The 15,904-nt window shown below is 45.0% G+C and overlaps 1 protein-coding gene across 9 annotated transcripts in view; it reads right to left on the bottom strand.

Moving 5' to 3' along the window:
* Positions 1-15,904, bottom strand: part of PRR5 (proline rich 5) — a 76,504-nt gene that overhangs the window by 23,026 nt on the left and 37,574 nt on the right. For 6 of the 9 annotated variants that reach the window (XM_075275158.1, XM_075275161.1, XM_075275154.1 and 3 more), the window contains exon 3: positions 13,907-14,020. The exons of 1 other annotated variant lie outside the window; for it this stretch is intronic. In XM_075275158.1, coding sequence (XP_075131259.1) covers positions 13,907-14,010 — 104 coding nt within the window. In that variant the 5' untranslated portion in view covers positions 14,011-14,020. Of the gene's footprint in view, positions 1-13,906; positions 14,053-15,904 lie in introns of those variants that run through there. 2 more of the 9 variants (XM_075275153.1, XM_075275159.1) reach the window with 2 other exon arrangements.

Genomic DNA, 15,904 nt, shown 5'->3' with positions numbered 1-15,904 from the left:
CTTGCTAAATGAACATATGGTCGACACTGTTATTGGGACTCTCCATTTTCCAATTGTCCAGAAGACCCTACTTCTCCTGTGTCCATGTAAGCCAACATAGACCTCAATCTGGATCTGGGTGGAGTTTACTATTGCAGTATCCAATCTATATTTGTATCAACCTGTTACCAGTTGGGGGCGTGTCCGCACACCCTCATACTGTCCAATCAGCACTGACAGTGTCTGACTGTGTAGGACACACCCTTTTGTGAAGCCATGTTCATCAATTTGTAAATTTCTAGGAGGAATAACAGAGGAACGGCACAACACAGAGTTCTCAGAAAAGTTGCTCCAGAATTGTTATGTCATGGAGAATACAAATACTTAATAAAACGGACATGTCAGGAGAGATGAAAGACCCCTTTAAGAAGAATAATGTTACTATGAAGAAGACCTTCAAACATGTCTGACCACCCCTCGTAGGGTATGTCATGATTTAGAATGCTCCATTTACTGAGGAAGGTATCTAGATAGAAAAGGTTCATTGAGCCACGCAGAATGTGATACGAGAAGTGAATAGTTCAGCCTTAACCTTTGTAATCTTACACCATCTCGTCCTCCGTCCAAGATATGATTAGTTTATATAGATGAAATCCCATAATCCCTCAGCCAGAGATTACAATAATAAAAACTCCACTTCGTCTTCAAAGTTTATTTCCTTGGGACAATTGGATTAGAATGAAAACCGAAGAGATTTGGATCTTAAAAGCTAATGTTCTAGTTCCCTGCGAATGAATGGGAGTAAGTGAGAGATCAATTGCAAGAAAGTGGTCAATGAAAGGGGCTCTCCGGGCCCCGGGGACACAATTTGTGATGTCATCAAAGTAATAGGTTTCACTGAGAGCTTAAAGAAGTTCCATCAACTAAAGAAGTTATTTCCTATTAAATGGTTAGTGGATACCTTCATGATGGGTGGGGGTCTGACTGCTCAGACTCCCACTGATAGCGAGAACAGGGGTCCGGTTACTCCATCCTGGTGGAGCATCAGGCTGAGGATAGGCCCTGCCACTTATGGGAGAAGACATGGCCTACTGCACCATCAGTATGAGGACCCAGACCCCTGTTATCAGGATCGGTTAAGTCTATCCAATCAGATTCCCATTGATCATGAAGTTATACCCAACCCTCTAAAAGTTGGTACAACCCTTTTAAAAGGAGGAGGTCATCTTTGGAGGCTTTGACACCTACACGGAAAAGGATGAACTATGAGCCCAACCACTGGGACAACTGGGGGACCATCATTGTTAAAAGTGGAAGTGGGGCTGTAGGTCATTCACTCAAGGAACTGAGGAAAACAGGCACAGGGGTCAAAATGGAGACCAAAATAAGACCAACATCAGTTACATTTACTTCTAACCATGGTTGTGGAGGAAAGGGTCATCACTCTAGCCATGGATATTTTTTACACCTTACAATGTAGTTGGTCCTGAGAGTTAGAAGGAGTGATGTAGGAGATCATGCACCTTGGATGGTTCTTCATTCTGATCGCTCAACCCCTCACTAGGCTCCTCTAGTGATGTTTTATCTTTTCTGAGAACCTAAGATTTGGCACATCAAATTCCAACAAACCTTCTTCTACTGTTAGGGAAGAGTTGAGACGATTAGATATTTGGCTGGTCCTACTGACTATTGGTGGGTTTGGCTTATGCTTATCTAAAATGTATGGAGACCTTAACAACCCTGACATCGTTTATTGTGGAAGGGTCAAAAAGAAAATTTCATGCACATTAGATGGTCGACCATTACCACCAAGTGCGTTGGGTTGTACTGACATATATCTCATATCTATGGTTACCATGTAATGTAAGAACCAAAGGTATAGCTTGAAGTATCAAGGCTTCCTACTTCTTCTACATCCTCTTGGTTACGTAAGAACTTATCAGGGTGTGGCTTTCTTTGGAAAATGAAACGGTCACAGATATTTTGTTGAGTCACTGGAAAAGTTCTCTGAGTCTCCCTGGTTAGATTTCTGAGCATATAGAAGGAGGTCCAGGTTTAGGACCCATCAGGTAAAAAGAGGGAGGTCCAGGTTCAGGACCTTCATTTATCAATAGAGTGGCGACTGATCTCATTCTTTGGAGGACTGACAATCCATTGATTTCAAAGGGAATGGTGTAATGTTTCATTTTGCCTGTGGTGGCACTATAGGGAAATTGGACACTTGCTGCCAGGTTGGTCCAAGTGATCGCTGGAGGTCCCAACATCAAATCACAGTACAATAACTATAGTGGTTTCCACCTAAAGTTATTCTTAGAAAAATGTAATTACTATGGAAGTAATAGATGTTGTTTAACCCTTCTTTGTCCTCATATCAGTGCCGATTCTCATCACAATTTGGGTACTACGCCCTGAGAGGTTGTCACAGTCTGGTAACCTTTGAGATGCCATAAAAATCTGATTACTATGGCTGTAAGAGATACTATAAGAACCAAGACTGGGTATTGCCAAGACTATTTAACCCTTCTTTGTCCTTATGTCAGTGCCGATTCTCAACACAATTTGGGTACTACGCCCCGAGAGGGTGTCGCTGACTGGTAACCCTTGAGATGCCATAAAAATCTGATTACTATGGCTGTAAGAGATACTATAAGAACCAAGACTGGGTATTGCCAAGACTATTTAACCCTTCTTTGTCCTTATGTCAGTGCTGATTCTCAACACAATTTGGGTACTACGCCCCGAGAGGGTGTCGCTGACTGGTAACCCTTGAGATGCCATAAAAATCTGATTACTAAGGCATTAAGAAATGCTATAAGAACCTAGACTGGGTATTGCCAAGGATGTTTAACCCTTCTTTGTCCTTAGATCAGTGCCGATTCTCATCACAATTTGGGTACTACGCCCCGAGAGATTATCGCTGACTGGTAACCCTTGAGATGCCATAAAAATCTGATTACTAAGGCATTAAGAAATACTATAAGAACCTAGACTGGGTATTGCCAAGACTGTTTAACCCTTCTTTGTCCTTAGATCAGTGCCGATTCTCAACACAATTTGGGTACTACGCCCCAAGAGGTTGTCACTGACTGGTAACCCCTAAGATGCCACAAAAATCTTATTACCTTGGCAGTAAGAGATACAATAAAAATATATACTGAGTATTGCTAAGGATGTTTAACCGTCTTTTTGCCCCCATTTCAGTACCACAATATGGGTACTATTCCCGGGCTGGAAGTCACTGACTGTTAACCCCTGAGATGCCACAAAAATCTGATTACTACCCCAATAGTACATACTTTAAAAAACAATTGGGTTACCAATTCTCATCCCGACTTGGGTGACTATGACTAGATGTGTACTGGATGACTACTCGCTTCGTCACTTTGTCAACGGCTGCAACCTTAAAGGGTTAATATGTTCTTTCCGCTAGGATGGACCCCAGATTTCAAATTCTTCTCTCTGAGCTCATTGTCGCCCCCTGCTGAATAAGAGGAGAGGTTGTCACACCCCGCTGAGCACGTTTCCGGCCAACGAAAATGGTCGTCTAGATCCTTTTAACCACTGATCTGAAAACATTCTTTGATTCCTAGAACTGAAATCTGAAATACTGCCCCCTATGGACAAAAATAAGAATCTGAACAAGCAGCAACCTTTCCATCTATAAATAGAGCTAACCTTTAAGTTACTTTTTTCAGGTTGGGGCCACTTCTGGTCCTGAACGTTGGGTGTTTTAGTTCCGGACTAACCGCTAACCCTGTAGATTTAGGAATTTATTTGCATCTTCCAAGTGAATCATTTTCCTGCTACGCACTTACATAATTGAAACCGTCAGTCCTAATGGCGCAACGACAGACGACCTTAGTGAATCAAAGAGAAAACTTCTGAGAATCCTGGCAGGCGTTGTAATACGGGGAGTACTGAATCACCATCAGCTGCTCGACTTTATTAACCCTCGCTACTCCTCAGAGAACGGGGCCTAGTAGGAGAGACCTTTGTCTTCAAGTGATCAGTGTGTTAAAGGGGTTGTTCCGGATTAGAAGAACATGGCTGCTTTCTTCTTCTGCCTATGGGTTGTGCTTGGTATTACAGCTTAGCTTCATTGAACTGAATAGGGATAAGGTGCAATACCATGTACAACCCATAAGCAGGAGTGGCGCTGTTTTTGAAATAAAGCCACCATGTTTGTCTAACCTGCATATAGAGCAATTCCTTGACAACCTGGACAAGGATTACGTAGACCATTGAATTGCATAATTTTTGAAAGCTCTGAACAGTAGTAGAACATAGCAAGTGTTCAATTTCCATGCGGCGCCACCACAGGACAAAGAAGGCATTACACAATTTTCACTGATTTCAATGGTCTCAGATTTAACAGGTACTCCAATTAGTAGCTGGAAACCACCCTATAGAGTCTCAACTGAGGGGTCTCTACTATTAAATAGTCTCTAAATTCCCTTTAAAGAGGACCTCCATCACCTCCAAACCTTTGCAGCCTTTAATAGTCGCCGCTCTACTGATTCCGGCGCAGTTGGAATTGTTTCTCTAGCACCCACCGTTCCGGAGCAATCAGCACTTACAGTTTCAGTACCCAATATGCTAAGTAGGCTCTCTAGTGTCAAGTAGGCAGTCCTTGTGCTGATGCAGTAGTCTGAGACCGCCCACCTGACAGCAGAGAGGCCAGCTAGGATATTGGGTAATGAAAATTACAGGAATGATTGCTCAGGAATGGTGGGGGCTACAGAAAAAATTCAAACTGTGCCGGAATCAGTAGAGCGGCGACTATTAAAGGATGCAAAGGGTTAGAGTTCTAGAAGGTCCCCTTTAAAGTTGTTTTGCTGGGACTACGACTACCTAGACGAAGCGAGATGAGCAGGAAATTTTAGCATGCAGGATACTTGGGGAAAGGTTTATTATTTTTTCGGTCTAGATTATATCCCAGAGCGTTCACAAGGGTTTTATGATCCTTCTTATTCTGATATATTTCAATTTTTTGTCTCACCACTTTTTGGAATGTTTTTGGATCACAATTGCTCCATCTGTTATGAACCATTTCCCTACCCAAAGGACAGGTGGGGTCCAAATAGAATCCGTATCCTTCCACCTCTGGCAGCACACAACATAGTCCCTTCTTTTCCCCCCTGCGGCAGTCTTCTTGGCTATACTGCCATATCCTACACATTTCTGCTCCAGAGTCAGGAGTCTATGTCTATGGACCGCCCTATAATGATCAGAGGATGACTATGCAGAGACCAGGCCATGGGGAGAGTGACTGAGCATGTGTGTCCACCAAAACACTGCTCATTGGGTGGACGTGCAGCTTGCTATACATTTTGAACACCAGGGGGTGCCATACTATGTCAGTAAATTGAACTCTTCACCTTTTTACCAAACATTGATCATTCTTTATGGTCTATAGAAGGAATATGATATTTCATTGTCTCCATATAGGTATAGGTTTGGTCCCTATTGCTGTTCTCCCTTAGTCATACATGTTCTGAGCTTCACTTCTCTTTACAGTTATGGGATCAGCTATAACCGGGTTACAATCTTAGTAGCCTGCAGTATCGAGCTCGTCCGCAATCTTAAGAAAACAGCTTCTCGCAACGTATGGATTAACTCATAAAGCCTATAAGTTCAGCTCTTTAATCAAGTCTGGAAAGCTGAGTGTGACATTCCTGGCGGCCAGCTACAGGCCAGGCAGATAGAAGCCTCAGTATAAATGAATTAGTCCTTGCTCTGTTTATGGGAGATGGGGGGAGGGGGAGCGGCTCCTCCTGCAGCCAGAGCAATGCGTTTCAGTGGGTATGTATAAGAAAGACAATAGAGGTCAAAACTGGTGGGGTGATTGGAGTGGGCGAGTAGGGAGAGCAGGGGTGTAACTAGCAAAGACTGGGCCCCGTTGCAAACTTTTGACTTGGGCCCCCCCTTGGCATAGCGCCCCCTTTTCTGGTCCCCACACAGTATAACGCCCCATTTACACATACTATAATGTCCCAAAGTGGCCTCCAGACAGTATAATATCCCATAGTGGCCCCTCCGCACAGTATAATGTCCCATAGTGGCCCCTCCACACAGTATAATGTCCCATAGTGGCCCCGCTGCACAGTATAATGTCCTATAGTGGCCCCTCCACACAGTATAATGTCCTATAGTGGCCCCTCCGCATAGTATAATGTCCCATAGTGGCCCCTCCACTCAGTATAATGTCCCATAGTGGCCCCTCCACACAGTATAATGTCCTATAGTGGCCCCTCCGCATAGTATAATGTCCCATAGTGGCCCCTCCACACAGTATAATGTCCTATAGTGGCTCCTCCGCATAGTATAATGTCCCATAGTGGCCCCTCCACACAGTATAATGTCCTATAGTGGCCCCTCCGCATAGTATAATGTCCCATAGTGGCCCCTCCACTCAGTATAATGTATCATAGTGGCCCCTCTGCACAGTATAATGTCCCATAGTGACCCCTCCGCACAGTATAACGTTCCATAGTGGCCCCTCCACACAGTATAATGTCCCATAGTGACCCCTCCGCACAGTATAACGTTCCATAGTGGCCCCTCCACACAGTATAATGTCCTATAGTGGCCCCTCCGCATAGTATAATGTCCCATAGTGGCCCCTCCACTCAGTATAATGTCCCATAGTGACCCCTCCGCACAGTATAACGTTCCATAGTGGCCCCTCCACACAGTATAATGTCCTATAGTGGCCCCTCCGCATAGTATAATGTCCCATAGTGGCCCCTCCACTCAGTATAATGTCCCATAGTGACCCCTCCGCACAGTATAACGTTCCATAGTGGCCCCTCCACACAGTATAATGTCCTACAGTGGCCCCTCCGCATAGTATAATGTCCCATAGTGGCCCCTCCACTCAGTATAATGTCCCATAGTGGCCCCTGCACACAGTATAATGTCCCATAGTGACCCCTCCGCACAGTATAACGTTCCATAGTGGCCCCTCCGCATAGTATAATGTCCCATAGTGGCCCCTCCACTCAGTATAATGTCCCATAGTGGCCCCTGCACACAGTATAATGTCCCATAGTGACCCCTCCGCACAGTATAACGTTCCATAGTGGACCCTCCGCATAGTATAATGTCCCATAGTGGCCCCTCCACTCAGTATAATGTCCCATAGTGGCCCCTCCACTCAGTATAATGTCCCATAGTGGCCCCTGCACACAGTATAATGTATCATAGTGGCCCCTCTGCACAGTATTATGTCCCATAGTGACCCCTCCACACAGTATTATGTCCCATAGTGGCCCCTGCACACAGTATAATGTATCATAGTGGCCCCTCTGCACAGTATTATGTCCCATAGTGACCCCTCCACACAGTATTATGTCCCATCATGACTCCAACGATGTTCGTTGCAAATATTGCGAACATTTTGAGTTCAGCAGAACCCAAAATTTTTGAGGTAAACCATCCATGATCTATTATTAGACTCTGGGGTCTTTTCAGACCCCAGAGTATAATGATCAGAGGTGACATACATAAAAACCAGTGGTACTCACCTCTCCTGTGGGACTACCTGCTGTTTTCGGCCCTCTTCAAGACGTGGGTTACGCTGATGTCATTATTCGTCACAACGCCGGCCTGACCACATGACGTCTGTGATATAACTACAGAGGCCCGAAGACCAAGGAGAGGCGCACTGGATCCCAGGAGAGGTGAGTACCACTGGCTTTTATATTCCCTCACCTCCCTGGTCCTCCAACCATTATACTCGGGGGTCTAAAAGACTATAATAATAGCAGTATTTGTTGGGGTTCACACCAACAAGTACTCTCTAGCGGTGGGAAAGAGGAGACACTATGGATATGCCTTTAATTCCTACAATGAGAATATCCCTTTAAAGGTGTTTTTGCGGTCGATAATAGGAATTGCTGTGTCCTCTTCACTACTTACCAAGCACAGCACCGTACAGTGTATAGTGGTCGTGCTTGGAACTGCACCTCAGCGCTATTCATTTGAATGAGACTGAGCTGCAAACCTGATGTCACTTCCTGAACAGCCATGTTTTCTAATCCTGGAAAATCCCTTTAAATTGTTCACACTGCCACTAGTGGTGTAGCGTACCTCTAAAATTCATCTCTGGGGTTCGCTCAACTCCTTGGAGTCAATACGTAGAGTCCCTTAAAGGGCACCTGACGGGAAATAGGATTTTTTGACACATATTGGTTAATGGTTGAGGACAAGATTTTTGGCTCTGAGTTTGCAGAATGTGACACGTATTAGCTTATTGTACGAAATGAACATTGTTTCATCGGCCGCCGAGCGTCAGAGCCGCTTGTCGCAGTAACAGGGGGGTAAATGGCTTTTAGCAACTGTCTCCCAGCGATAAGGCCGTCGGCTGGCCCTGAAAATCCTCCAGACTAATGATGAAAGTCAGCAATCCTGCTTGTGGTGCAGAACGCGCCCCGCCACTTCTCACTCACTTCCATGAACAGAGAACTAATTACATTTTGCAGGATTACAGTGTTTTACATTCCACCGGATCACCTCAAGCGTGAGAAAGCCACGCTACCGTGGAAAATTAAACTTCCCAAAATCTGTTATGAGCCCCCTTTTTTTTTATTAAAGGGGCAGTCTATTTTAGAGACGTATCTGCCAGAAGCGGGTAACAGGTATAATGCCACTGAAGGTGTCCATCAAAAATCCTGTGTGTCCTAAAATTTACAAGAAATTTTTCCTTAAAGGGAATGTGTCACTAGACCCCAGCATATTAACCTGACCCCACAAGTGGAAAGATTAGGGCCACCTGAATCAAACGGTGTTTTCCCCTTGTGAATCACTGCCTCCGTTGCTGAGATATTGACATTTTTGTCTATATGCAAATGAGCTCTTTGGAGGAACAAGGAGGCCGCCATTGCTTCAAGGAGCTCACTTGTATGTGGACAAAAACAGCAATATCTCAGCAACGGAGGCAGCGATTCACAAGGGGAAAACACTGTTTGATTCAGGTGACCCTAAACTATCTACCTGCATGCTGGTTTGATATTTTGAGTTCTGGTGACACACTCCCTTTAAGGACCATTTTACTAAATTTCTTTGGTGACCATTGACCCTACATATTAAATTCCCTAGGGCAGTACTCTTTAACATTATTCAAAATAATAGGCCAACATGTATACCTATACGGCTCTAAGATTAGAGTCTTGGTAGCCCCATAGACGTGAATGAAGTGCAAGTCACGTAAGCGCACTAGTGCTCCAATTACAACGAGGCTTCAGGGAGACTTTTGGTTCCCCATCCTCCTGATCACTGGGGGATTTCGGAGATTGGGCCCCCAATGATCGCACACTTATCCTCTGTCCTAAATGTCCATAATGGCACAACCCCTTTAGGGTACACTTTAAAGGGATTGTGCTGAATTAGAAAACATGGTTGATTTCCTTCTCAGGAAGTGACATCACATTCATTTTTGAGCTGTAGTAATGCCATGTGGATGCCAGGTCACTTCCTGAGAAGATCCTTTTCTAATGCTGCACAACCCCTTTAAGTGCCATGTAGTCTTGATTTCTGATTAAATTTTAATAGAATAAGTCCCTGAAATTCAAATTAATCCTAGCACCATCCCTTTAAAACCTATTCCACAAAATTCCATTGGTGACCACTAGACCATCACATCTGGTGACCCATTCCTCTTAAAATCAATGGAGATGTCGTCAATGTATCTCAGACATATTTTACAGTCCATCTCTCTCCATTGGCCGATTGGCTGCCTATACAACAATTACATTACTAGCGCTTTGGGACATATTGAAAGGGCAAATACTTTACACTGGGTATATCTGTATAACAACAGCCCCCGCCGTGCCTAGGGTATGACTCTACCATGGTGATAGATACGTCGTCTCGTCTTAGGTTATGACCCTCATACAATACCATATAGCATTCTTAGATCAGCTGCAACAAATGTGTCTCAGCTCGTGCACCATATGTATGTATAAGCAGCAGCTGCTCACCCAGCATGACCCTATAGCTCATATGTGTGCGACGCCTGTTGTCAGAATGAATACGATGCCGGCCGACGCCTGCACAAAGCAGCTGCAAATATCTTATATACTCTGCATTTCTATCTCTCACCATTAGAAAAGACCTCTGCTTGTTGTCAGTGAACGGAGCCATGCTTATGTAGGACCTGTACTGACCGAGTATATCTCACAGCAGAGGGTTCGCTACAATTGTATGATAATCAGCTGTACGGATCTCTCCGTCGTCCTAATTTGTTGCAATGTATCAGTGCAGGTAACATGTCTCCAGTCCGTAATCTGCTTACTGGGGGTGTAGTGGAACGGTCACTATCGGGCCCTGGGCCCTCTATTCTAAATGGCACAAGGTAGGTAGGGGACCCATGACATCTGTGCATTGGGACCCAGAAGCTTCAAGTTATCTAAACTGGATACAATCATAGCAAACCCTGAACCGCAGTGTGAATTCTGCCGAAGCGTTATAATATTACTAGAAACCGAACATCTGAATGCAAAGCAGCGCTCTCTCCGGTCCAGACAACACAACATGTACACCATTCAGATCTGTCTGCAGCCCTGACAGTGCCAAGGGGCCGTGGTAGCTGCAGGCTGCTGCCAAGTCTAACTGGCATCCTATTACAGGAGTCATTTATCCGCTGCATGAGGCTACTGGTAAATAAAATACTGCCATATATACACAAAAACAGATGGAGAAGCAAATGCGCGCGGAACCGGGCTGAGTTTGTCATTTGGCATCACTTATTGAGATATCGTAGCGCCCTGTCTGTTGTTTTATATAAGATTAAAGGTAAACCGACTGCATCTTTTTATCAGGCACAATACAGCCCAAATGACTTAAAGGGAGTGTGTCCCCAGAATTGAGCATATTATCCTAGGCTGCAGATAGATAGGTTATGGACACATGAATCAAACGCTGTTTTCCCCTTGTGAATTGCCATCTCCGTTGCCGAGATATCACTGGTTTTGTCAATGAATTGACGCAACAGGGCGCCGCCATTACTCCAATAAGCTCATTTGCATATCAAGAAAAACAGCAATATCTCGGCGATGGAAGCAGCGATTCACACGGGGTAAAGACTGTTTGATTCTGGTGACAATAACCTATCTATCTGCAGAGCTGGGGTGATTTGTTTGTTATCGTGCAAAGTCCCTTTAAATGACACATTCAGCTCTGCTACACCAGTATTTATGTGTATTTATCAATGCTATCATCCTCATTTTCTTAGGAATTCGGATTCTGCACAGAAAGGGAATGGTCTATAGATAAAGAACAGCAAATAGAATTATTAAATTGTACTTTGCTCCGTATTCAAGGTGCTGAAAGCCTTCTTTACGACTCTGATTCATTGACACTACTCCTCACTCCTGACCAATAGATTATATGGGGCTGAACTTTAACCTTGCTAAGGGTCTGTATGTAAATTTGACTAAAGAAGAACAATCATGATAATCATCAGGGATCCAGAACAACTACAACTCTTCATCAGCCCTACCCTTTAACTTCCAGGGCTTAAAGGGATTGTGTCAGTAGAACCAGCATATCACCCCAGCCCTGCAGATAGATAGGTTACTGTCACCAGACCCAGCATATCACCCCAGCCCTGCAGATAGATAGGTTACTGTCACCAGACCCAGCATATCACCCCAGCCCTGCAGATAGATAGGTTACTGTCACCAGACCCAGCATATCACCCCAGCCCTGCAGATAGATAGGTTACTGTCACCAGACCCAGCATATCACCCCAGCCCTGCAGATAGATAGGTTAGTGTCACCAGAACCAGCATATCACCCCAGCCCTGCAGATAGATAGGTTACTGTCACCAGAACCAGCATATCACCCCAGCCCTGCAGATAGATAGGTTACTGTCACCAGAACCAGCATATCACCCCAGCCCTGCAGATAGATAGGTTAGTGTCACCAGAACCAGCATATCACCCCAGTCTTGCAGATAGATAGGTTAATGTCACCAGAACCCCAGAACCAGCATATCACCCCAGCCCTGCAGATAGATAGGTTAATGTCACCAGAACCCCAGAACCAGCATATCACCCCAGCCCTGCAGATAGATAGGTTACTGTCACCAGACCCAGCATATCACCCCAGCCCTGCAGATAGATAGGTTACTGTCACCAGAACCAGCATATCACCCCAGGCCTGTAGATAGATAGGTTACTGTCACCAGAACCAGCATATCACCCCAGCCCTGCAGATAGATAGGTTAGTGTCACCAGACCCAGTATATCACCCCAGCCCTGCAGATAGATAGGTTAATGTCACCAGAACCCCAGAACCAGCATATCACCCCAGCCCTGCAGATAGATAGGTTAGTGTCACCAGAACCAGCATATCACCCCAGCCCTGCAGATAGATAGGTTACTGTCACCAGACCCAGCATATCACCCCAGCCCTGCAGATAGATAGGTTAGTGTCACCAGAACCAGCATATCACCCCAGTCCTGCAGATAGATAGGTTACTGTCACCAGACCCAGCATATCACCCCAGCCCTGCAGATAGATAGGTTAGTGTCACCAGAACCAGCATATCACCCCAGCCCTGCAGATAGATAGGTTAGTGTCACCAGACCCAGCATATCACCCCAGCCCTGCAGATAGATAGGTTACTGCCACCAGAACCAGTATATCACCCCAGCCCTGCAGATAGATAGGTTACTGTCACCAGACCCAGCATATCACCCCAGCCCTGCAGATAGATAGGTTACTGCCACCAGAACCAGTATATCACCCCAGCCCTGCAGATAGATAGGTTACTGTCACCAGACCCAGCATATCACCCCAGCCCTGCAGATAGATAGGTTACTGTCACCAGACCCAGCATATCACCCCAGCCCTGCAGATAGATAGGTTACTGTCACCAGACCCAGCATATCACCCCAGCCCTGCAGATAGATAGGTTACTGCCACCAGAACCAGTATATCACCCCAGCCCTGCAGATAGATAGGTTACTGTCACCAGAACCAGCATATCACCCCAGCCCTGCAGATAGATAGGTTACTGTCACCTGAATCATATGGTGTCTTCTCCTTGTGAATTATGGTCTCTGTTGTTGAGATATTAATGTTTTGTCAATATGCAAATGAGCTCTTCGGAGCAATGACAGTGTTGCTATCTTACCTCTTTGGAGCAATGGCAACACCCTGTTGCTCCAAAGAACTCCTTTGCATATTGACAAAACAGCAGTGTCTCAAAAACAGAGAGCAATTCACAAGGGGAAAACACCGTTAAGAAAATTCTCAGCACAGACACTGCTAGTAAATAATTTTTACATTTCATTGGGTACCATGTAATACTTTATTTCTCGCGCTATAGGAATGAAACACTTGTTGCTAGGCTTCCGCACATCCATCCATCTATCTATCTATCTCCTATCTATCTATCTATCTATCTATCTATCTATCTATCTATCTATCTATCTATCTCCTATCTATCTATCTATCTATCTATCTATCTATCTATCTATCTCCTATCTGTCTATCTCCTATCTATCTATCTATCTATCTATCTATCTATCTATCTATCTCCTATCTATCTATCTATCTATCTATCTATCTATCTATCTATCTATCTCCTATCTATCTATCTCCTATCTATCTATCTATCTATCTATCTATCTATCTATCTATCTATCTATCTCCTATCTATCTCTCTATCTATCTATCTATCTATCTATCTCCTATCTATCTATCTATCTATCTATCTATCTATCTATCTCCTATCTATCTATCTATCTATCTATCTATCTATCTATCTATCTATCTATCTATCTCCTATCTATCTATCTATCTATCTATCTATCTATCTATCTATCTCCTATCTATCTATCTATCTATCTATCTATCTATCTATCTATCTCCTATCTATCTATCTCTACATCTATAACATATGGAATGGGATCTTACCTGTTCCAGGTGGCGTTGGACCCGGCTCGCTTCTGTTGCGTCCCTCGCTCATCCAAGGCTGCCTGCTCTCTCTTGCCCAGGTCACTGAGGCTGGGTGAGCTCATGAATTTCGACCTGCGGAGAGTCCTCATGGTCAGGGTGAGTGTGAGCATTTGCTAATGACAGATAATCCTGCGAGCTCTCACGCTTTGCATTCAGACAAAAAAAAAAAAAAAAAAGAGGCATGACAAGATTTCTTAACACAACCCAACCGGGGCAGGAACAGACCACAGTAAGGCATGAGACAGCTGCATTGTGGCCGACGCCTTCCAGACCCAAAGATGACAAGCGGGGGGTCACATGCCCCTCTGTCCTCCTGGGCCCCCTCAGGCACTAGGGCCCAGGTGTGACCGCTACCTCTGCACCCCTTATAGTTACGCCCCTGGTGTCTTCAGTCACAGCAGCCAAGTTCCTGACTCTTCTCAACTTTTTTTTTTTCTTAAAGGGACGGAGGCACGGTCGAAAGAGAAAGAAGAAAAAAAAAGTCGCCTGCACAAGAGAAGGAAGGAGCGCAGATGTGGGACACTTACAAGGTGCTCAGAGAGTCCACGTGTGCTCAGCAGCCATCAGAGAAGAAACCGAAGGCTGGGACAATAGATGGGGAAGAAGAGTCTGGCCCGTATGGGGGAAAGTGGCCCCCGTATTCAGTACCGCAGCGCTGGAATTTACATCTCAATGCTGGAAGTCATGCAAGAGAGACGACTCGCTTAACCTCTTCTATCCCTGAAGAACAAAAATCACCAGGAAATCCTTCTTTTAAAGGGATTGTCCACCCATGATCACCTTTGGTGTTTTTCTATGTAAATAGATTCAGAATCCTGGGCTGATTCATTCCTTAATATATCTTTATAGTGGTCGGAGTTCAGTTTTGCTGGTACAAAGCTCCAAATCTACCGCATAGGTAGGTGGTGGAATATAACATTGTTATGACCTGTGGCCAACACTAGAGGGAGCTTAATGTAAACTGAGTAACAGTCCTGTATACAGAAAGCTCTTAAGCTCCCTCTAGTGGTGGCCGCAGGAAGCCGGTTCTGTACTGAAGATTTTGCAAAAAATGAACATTATATTGACACTTGTCCCTGGGTGCCGATTGGAGGATCAGAACAACGGACACACGGATCGCTGAATCAGCTGTCACCGGCGGTTCCCATTGGGTCCGTCCAGTGTCCACTGTTTCAAAATGAAACTGGGAAAGTCGGGCTTGCAAGACTTTTATGATTGAGATTTTTGGCGGTTACTGTAAACGGAAATCCAGGCCCCACATTGCGAAACGCAGCTAAAAAAACGCAGCAGAGATAAATACAGGGAAAACCCATTGCGTTTTTTCCTGCGTTTTTCTCCTCTTATTACATCTATAAGGAAAATTTTCGCGTTTCCGTAGCTAAAATTGACATGTTGTGTTTTTTGACATGCAGATTTGTGTGAACATACGCTTAGGCCTCATGTACACGACCGCACGCATTGTCAGTGCGCTATCTGTCCTGATGTATTCACTTCTATGACCCCATACACATGACCTTGTATTAGTACAGGCCTGTGTATGAGGTGGGAGCAAAACTCAGGACTAGAGATGAGCGAGTGCTATTCGAAACGGCTGTTTCGAATAGCACGCACCCATAGGAATGAATGGAAGCGGCCGGCACGCTGCGTCCATTCATTCCTATGGGTGCCTGCTATTCGAAACGGGAGTTTCGAATAGTACTCGCTCATCTCTACTCAGGCCGGGTCCTATGCCAGTCCCTTTTGCGGCCCGTGCTCATTGACCTCAGTGAATGGGGCGCAGACATACACGGGTGTCATCCATGTGTCTCGGCCCAGAGACACGCACTCACTCATGTACATGGAGCCTAAGACACTGCTATAAATCTGCCCCACTGTTGCCCATAGCAAGCACTGAGTGCCCACATTGTGCTATCGGTACCGTCTAGAAAGTCTAGGACACCTGCTCTGAGACACAAG

Source organism: Leptodactylus fuscus, chromosome 5 (assembly GCF_031893055.1).
Source record: "Leptodactylus fuscus isolate aLepFus1 chromosome 5, aLepFus1.hap2, whole genome shotgun sequence".
Classification (NCBI taxonomy): Eukaryota; Metazoa; Chordata; class Amphibia; order Anura; family Leptodactylidae; genus Leptodactylus; species Leptodactylus fuscus.
The sequence above is the reverse complement of the archived record's forward strand: the minus strand, read 5'-3'. Positions and strand labels throughout refer to the sequence as shown.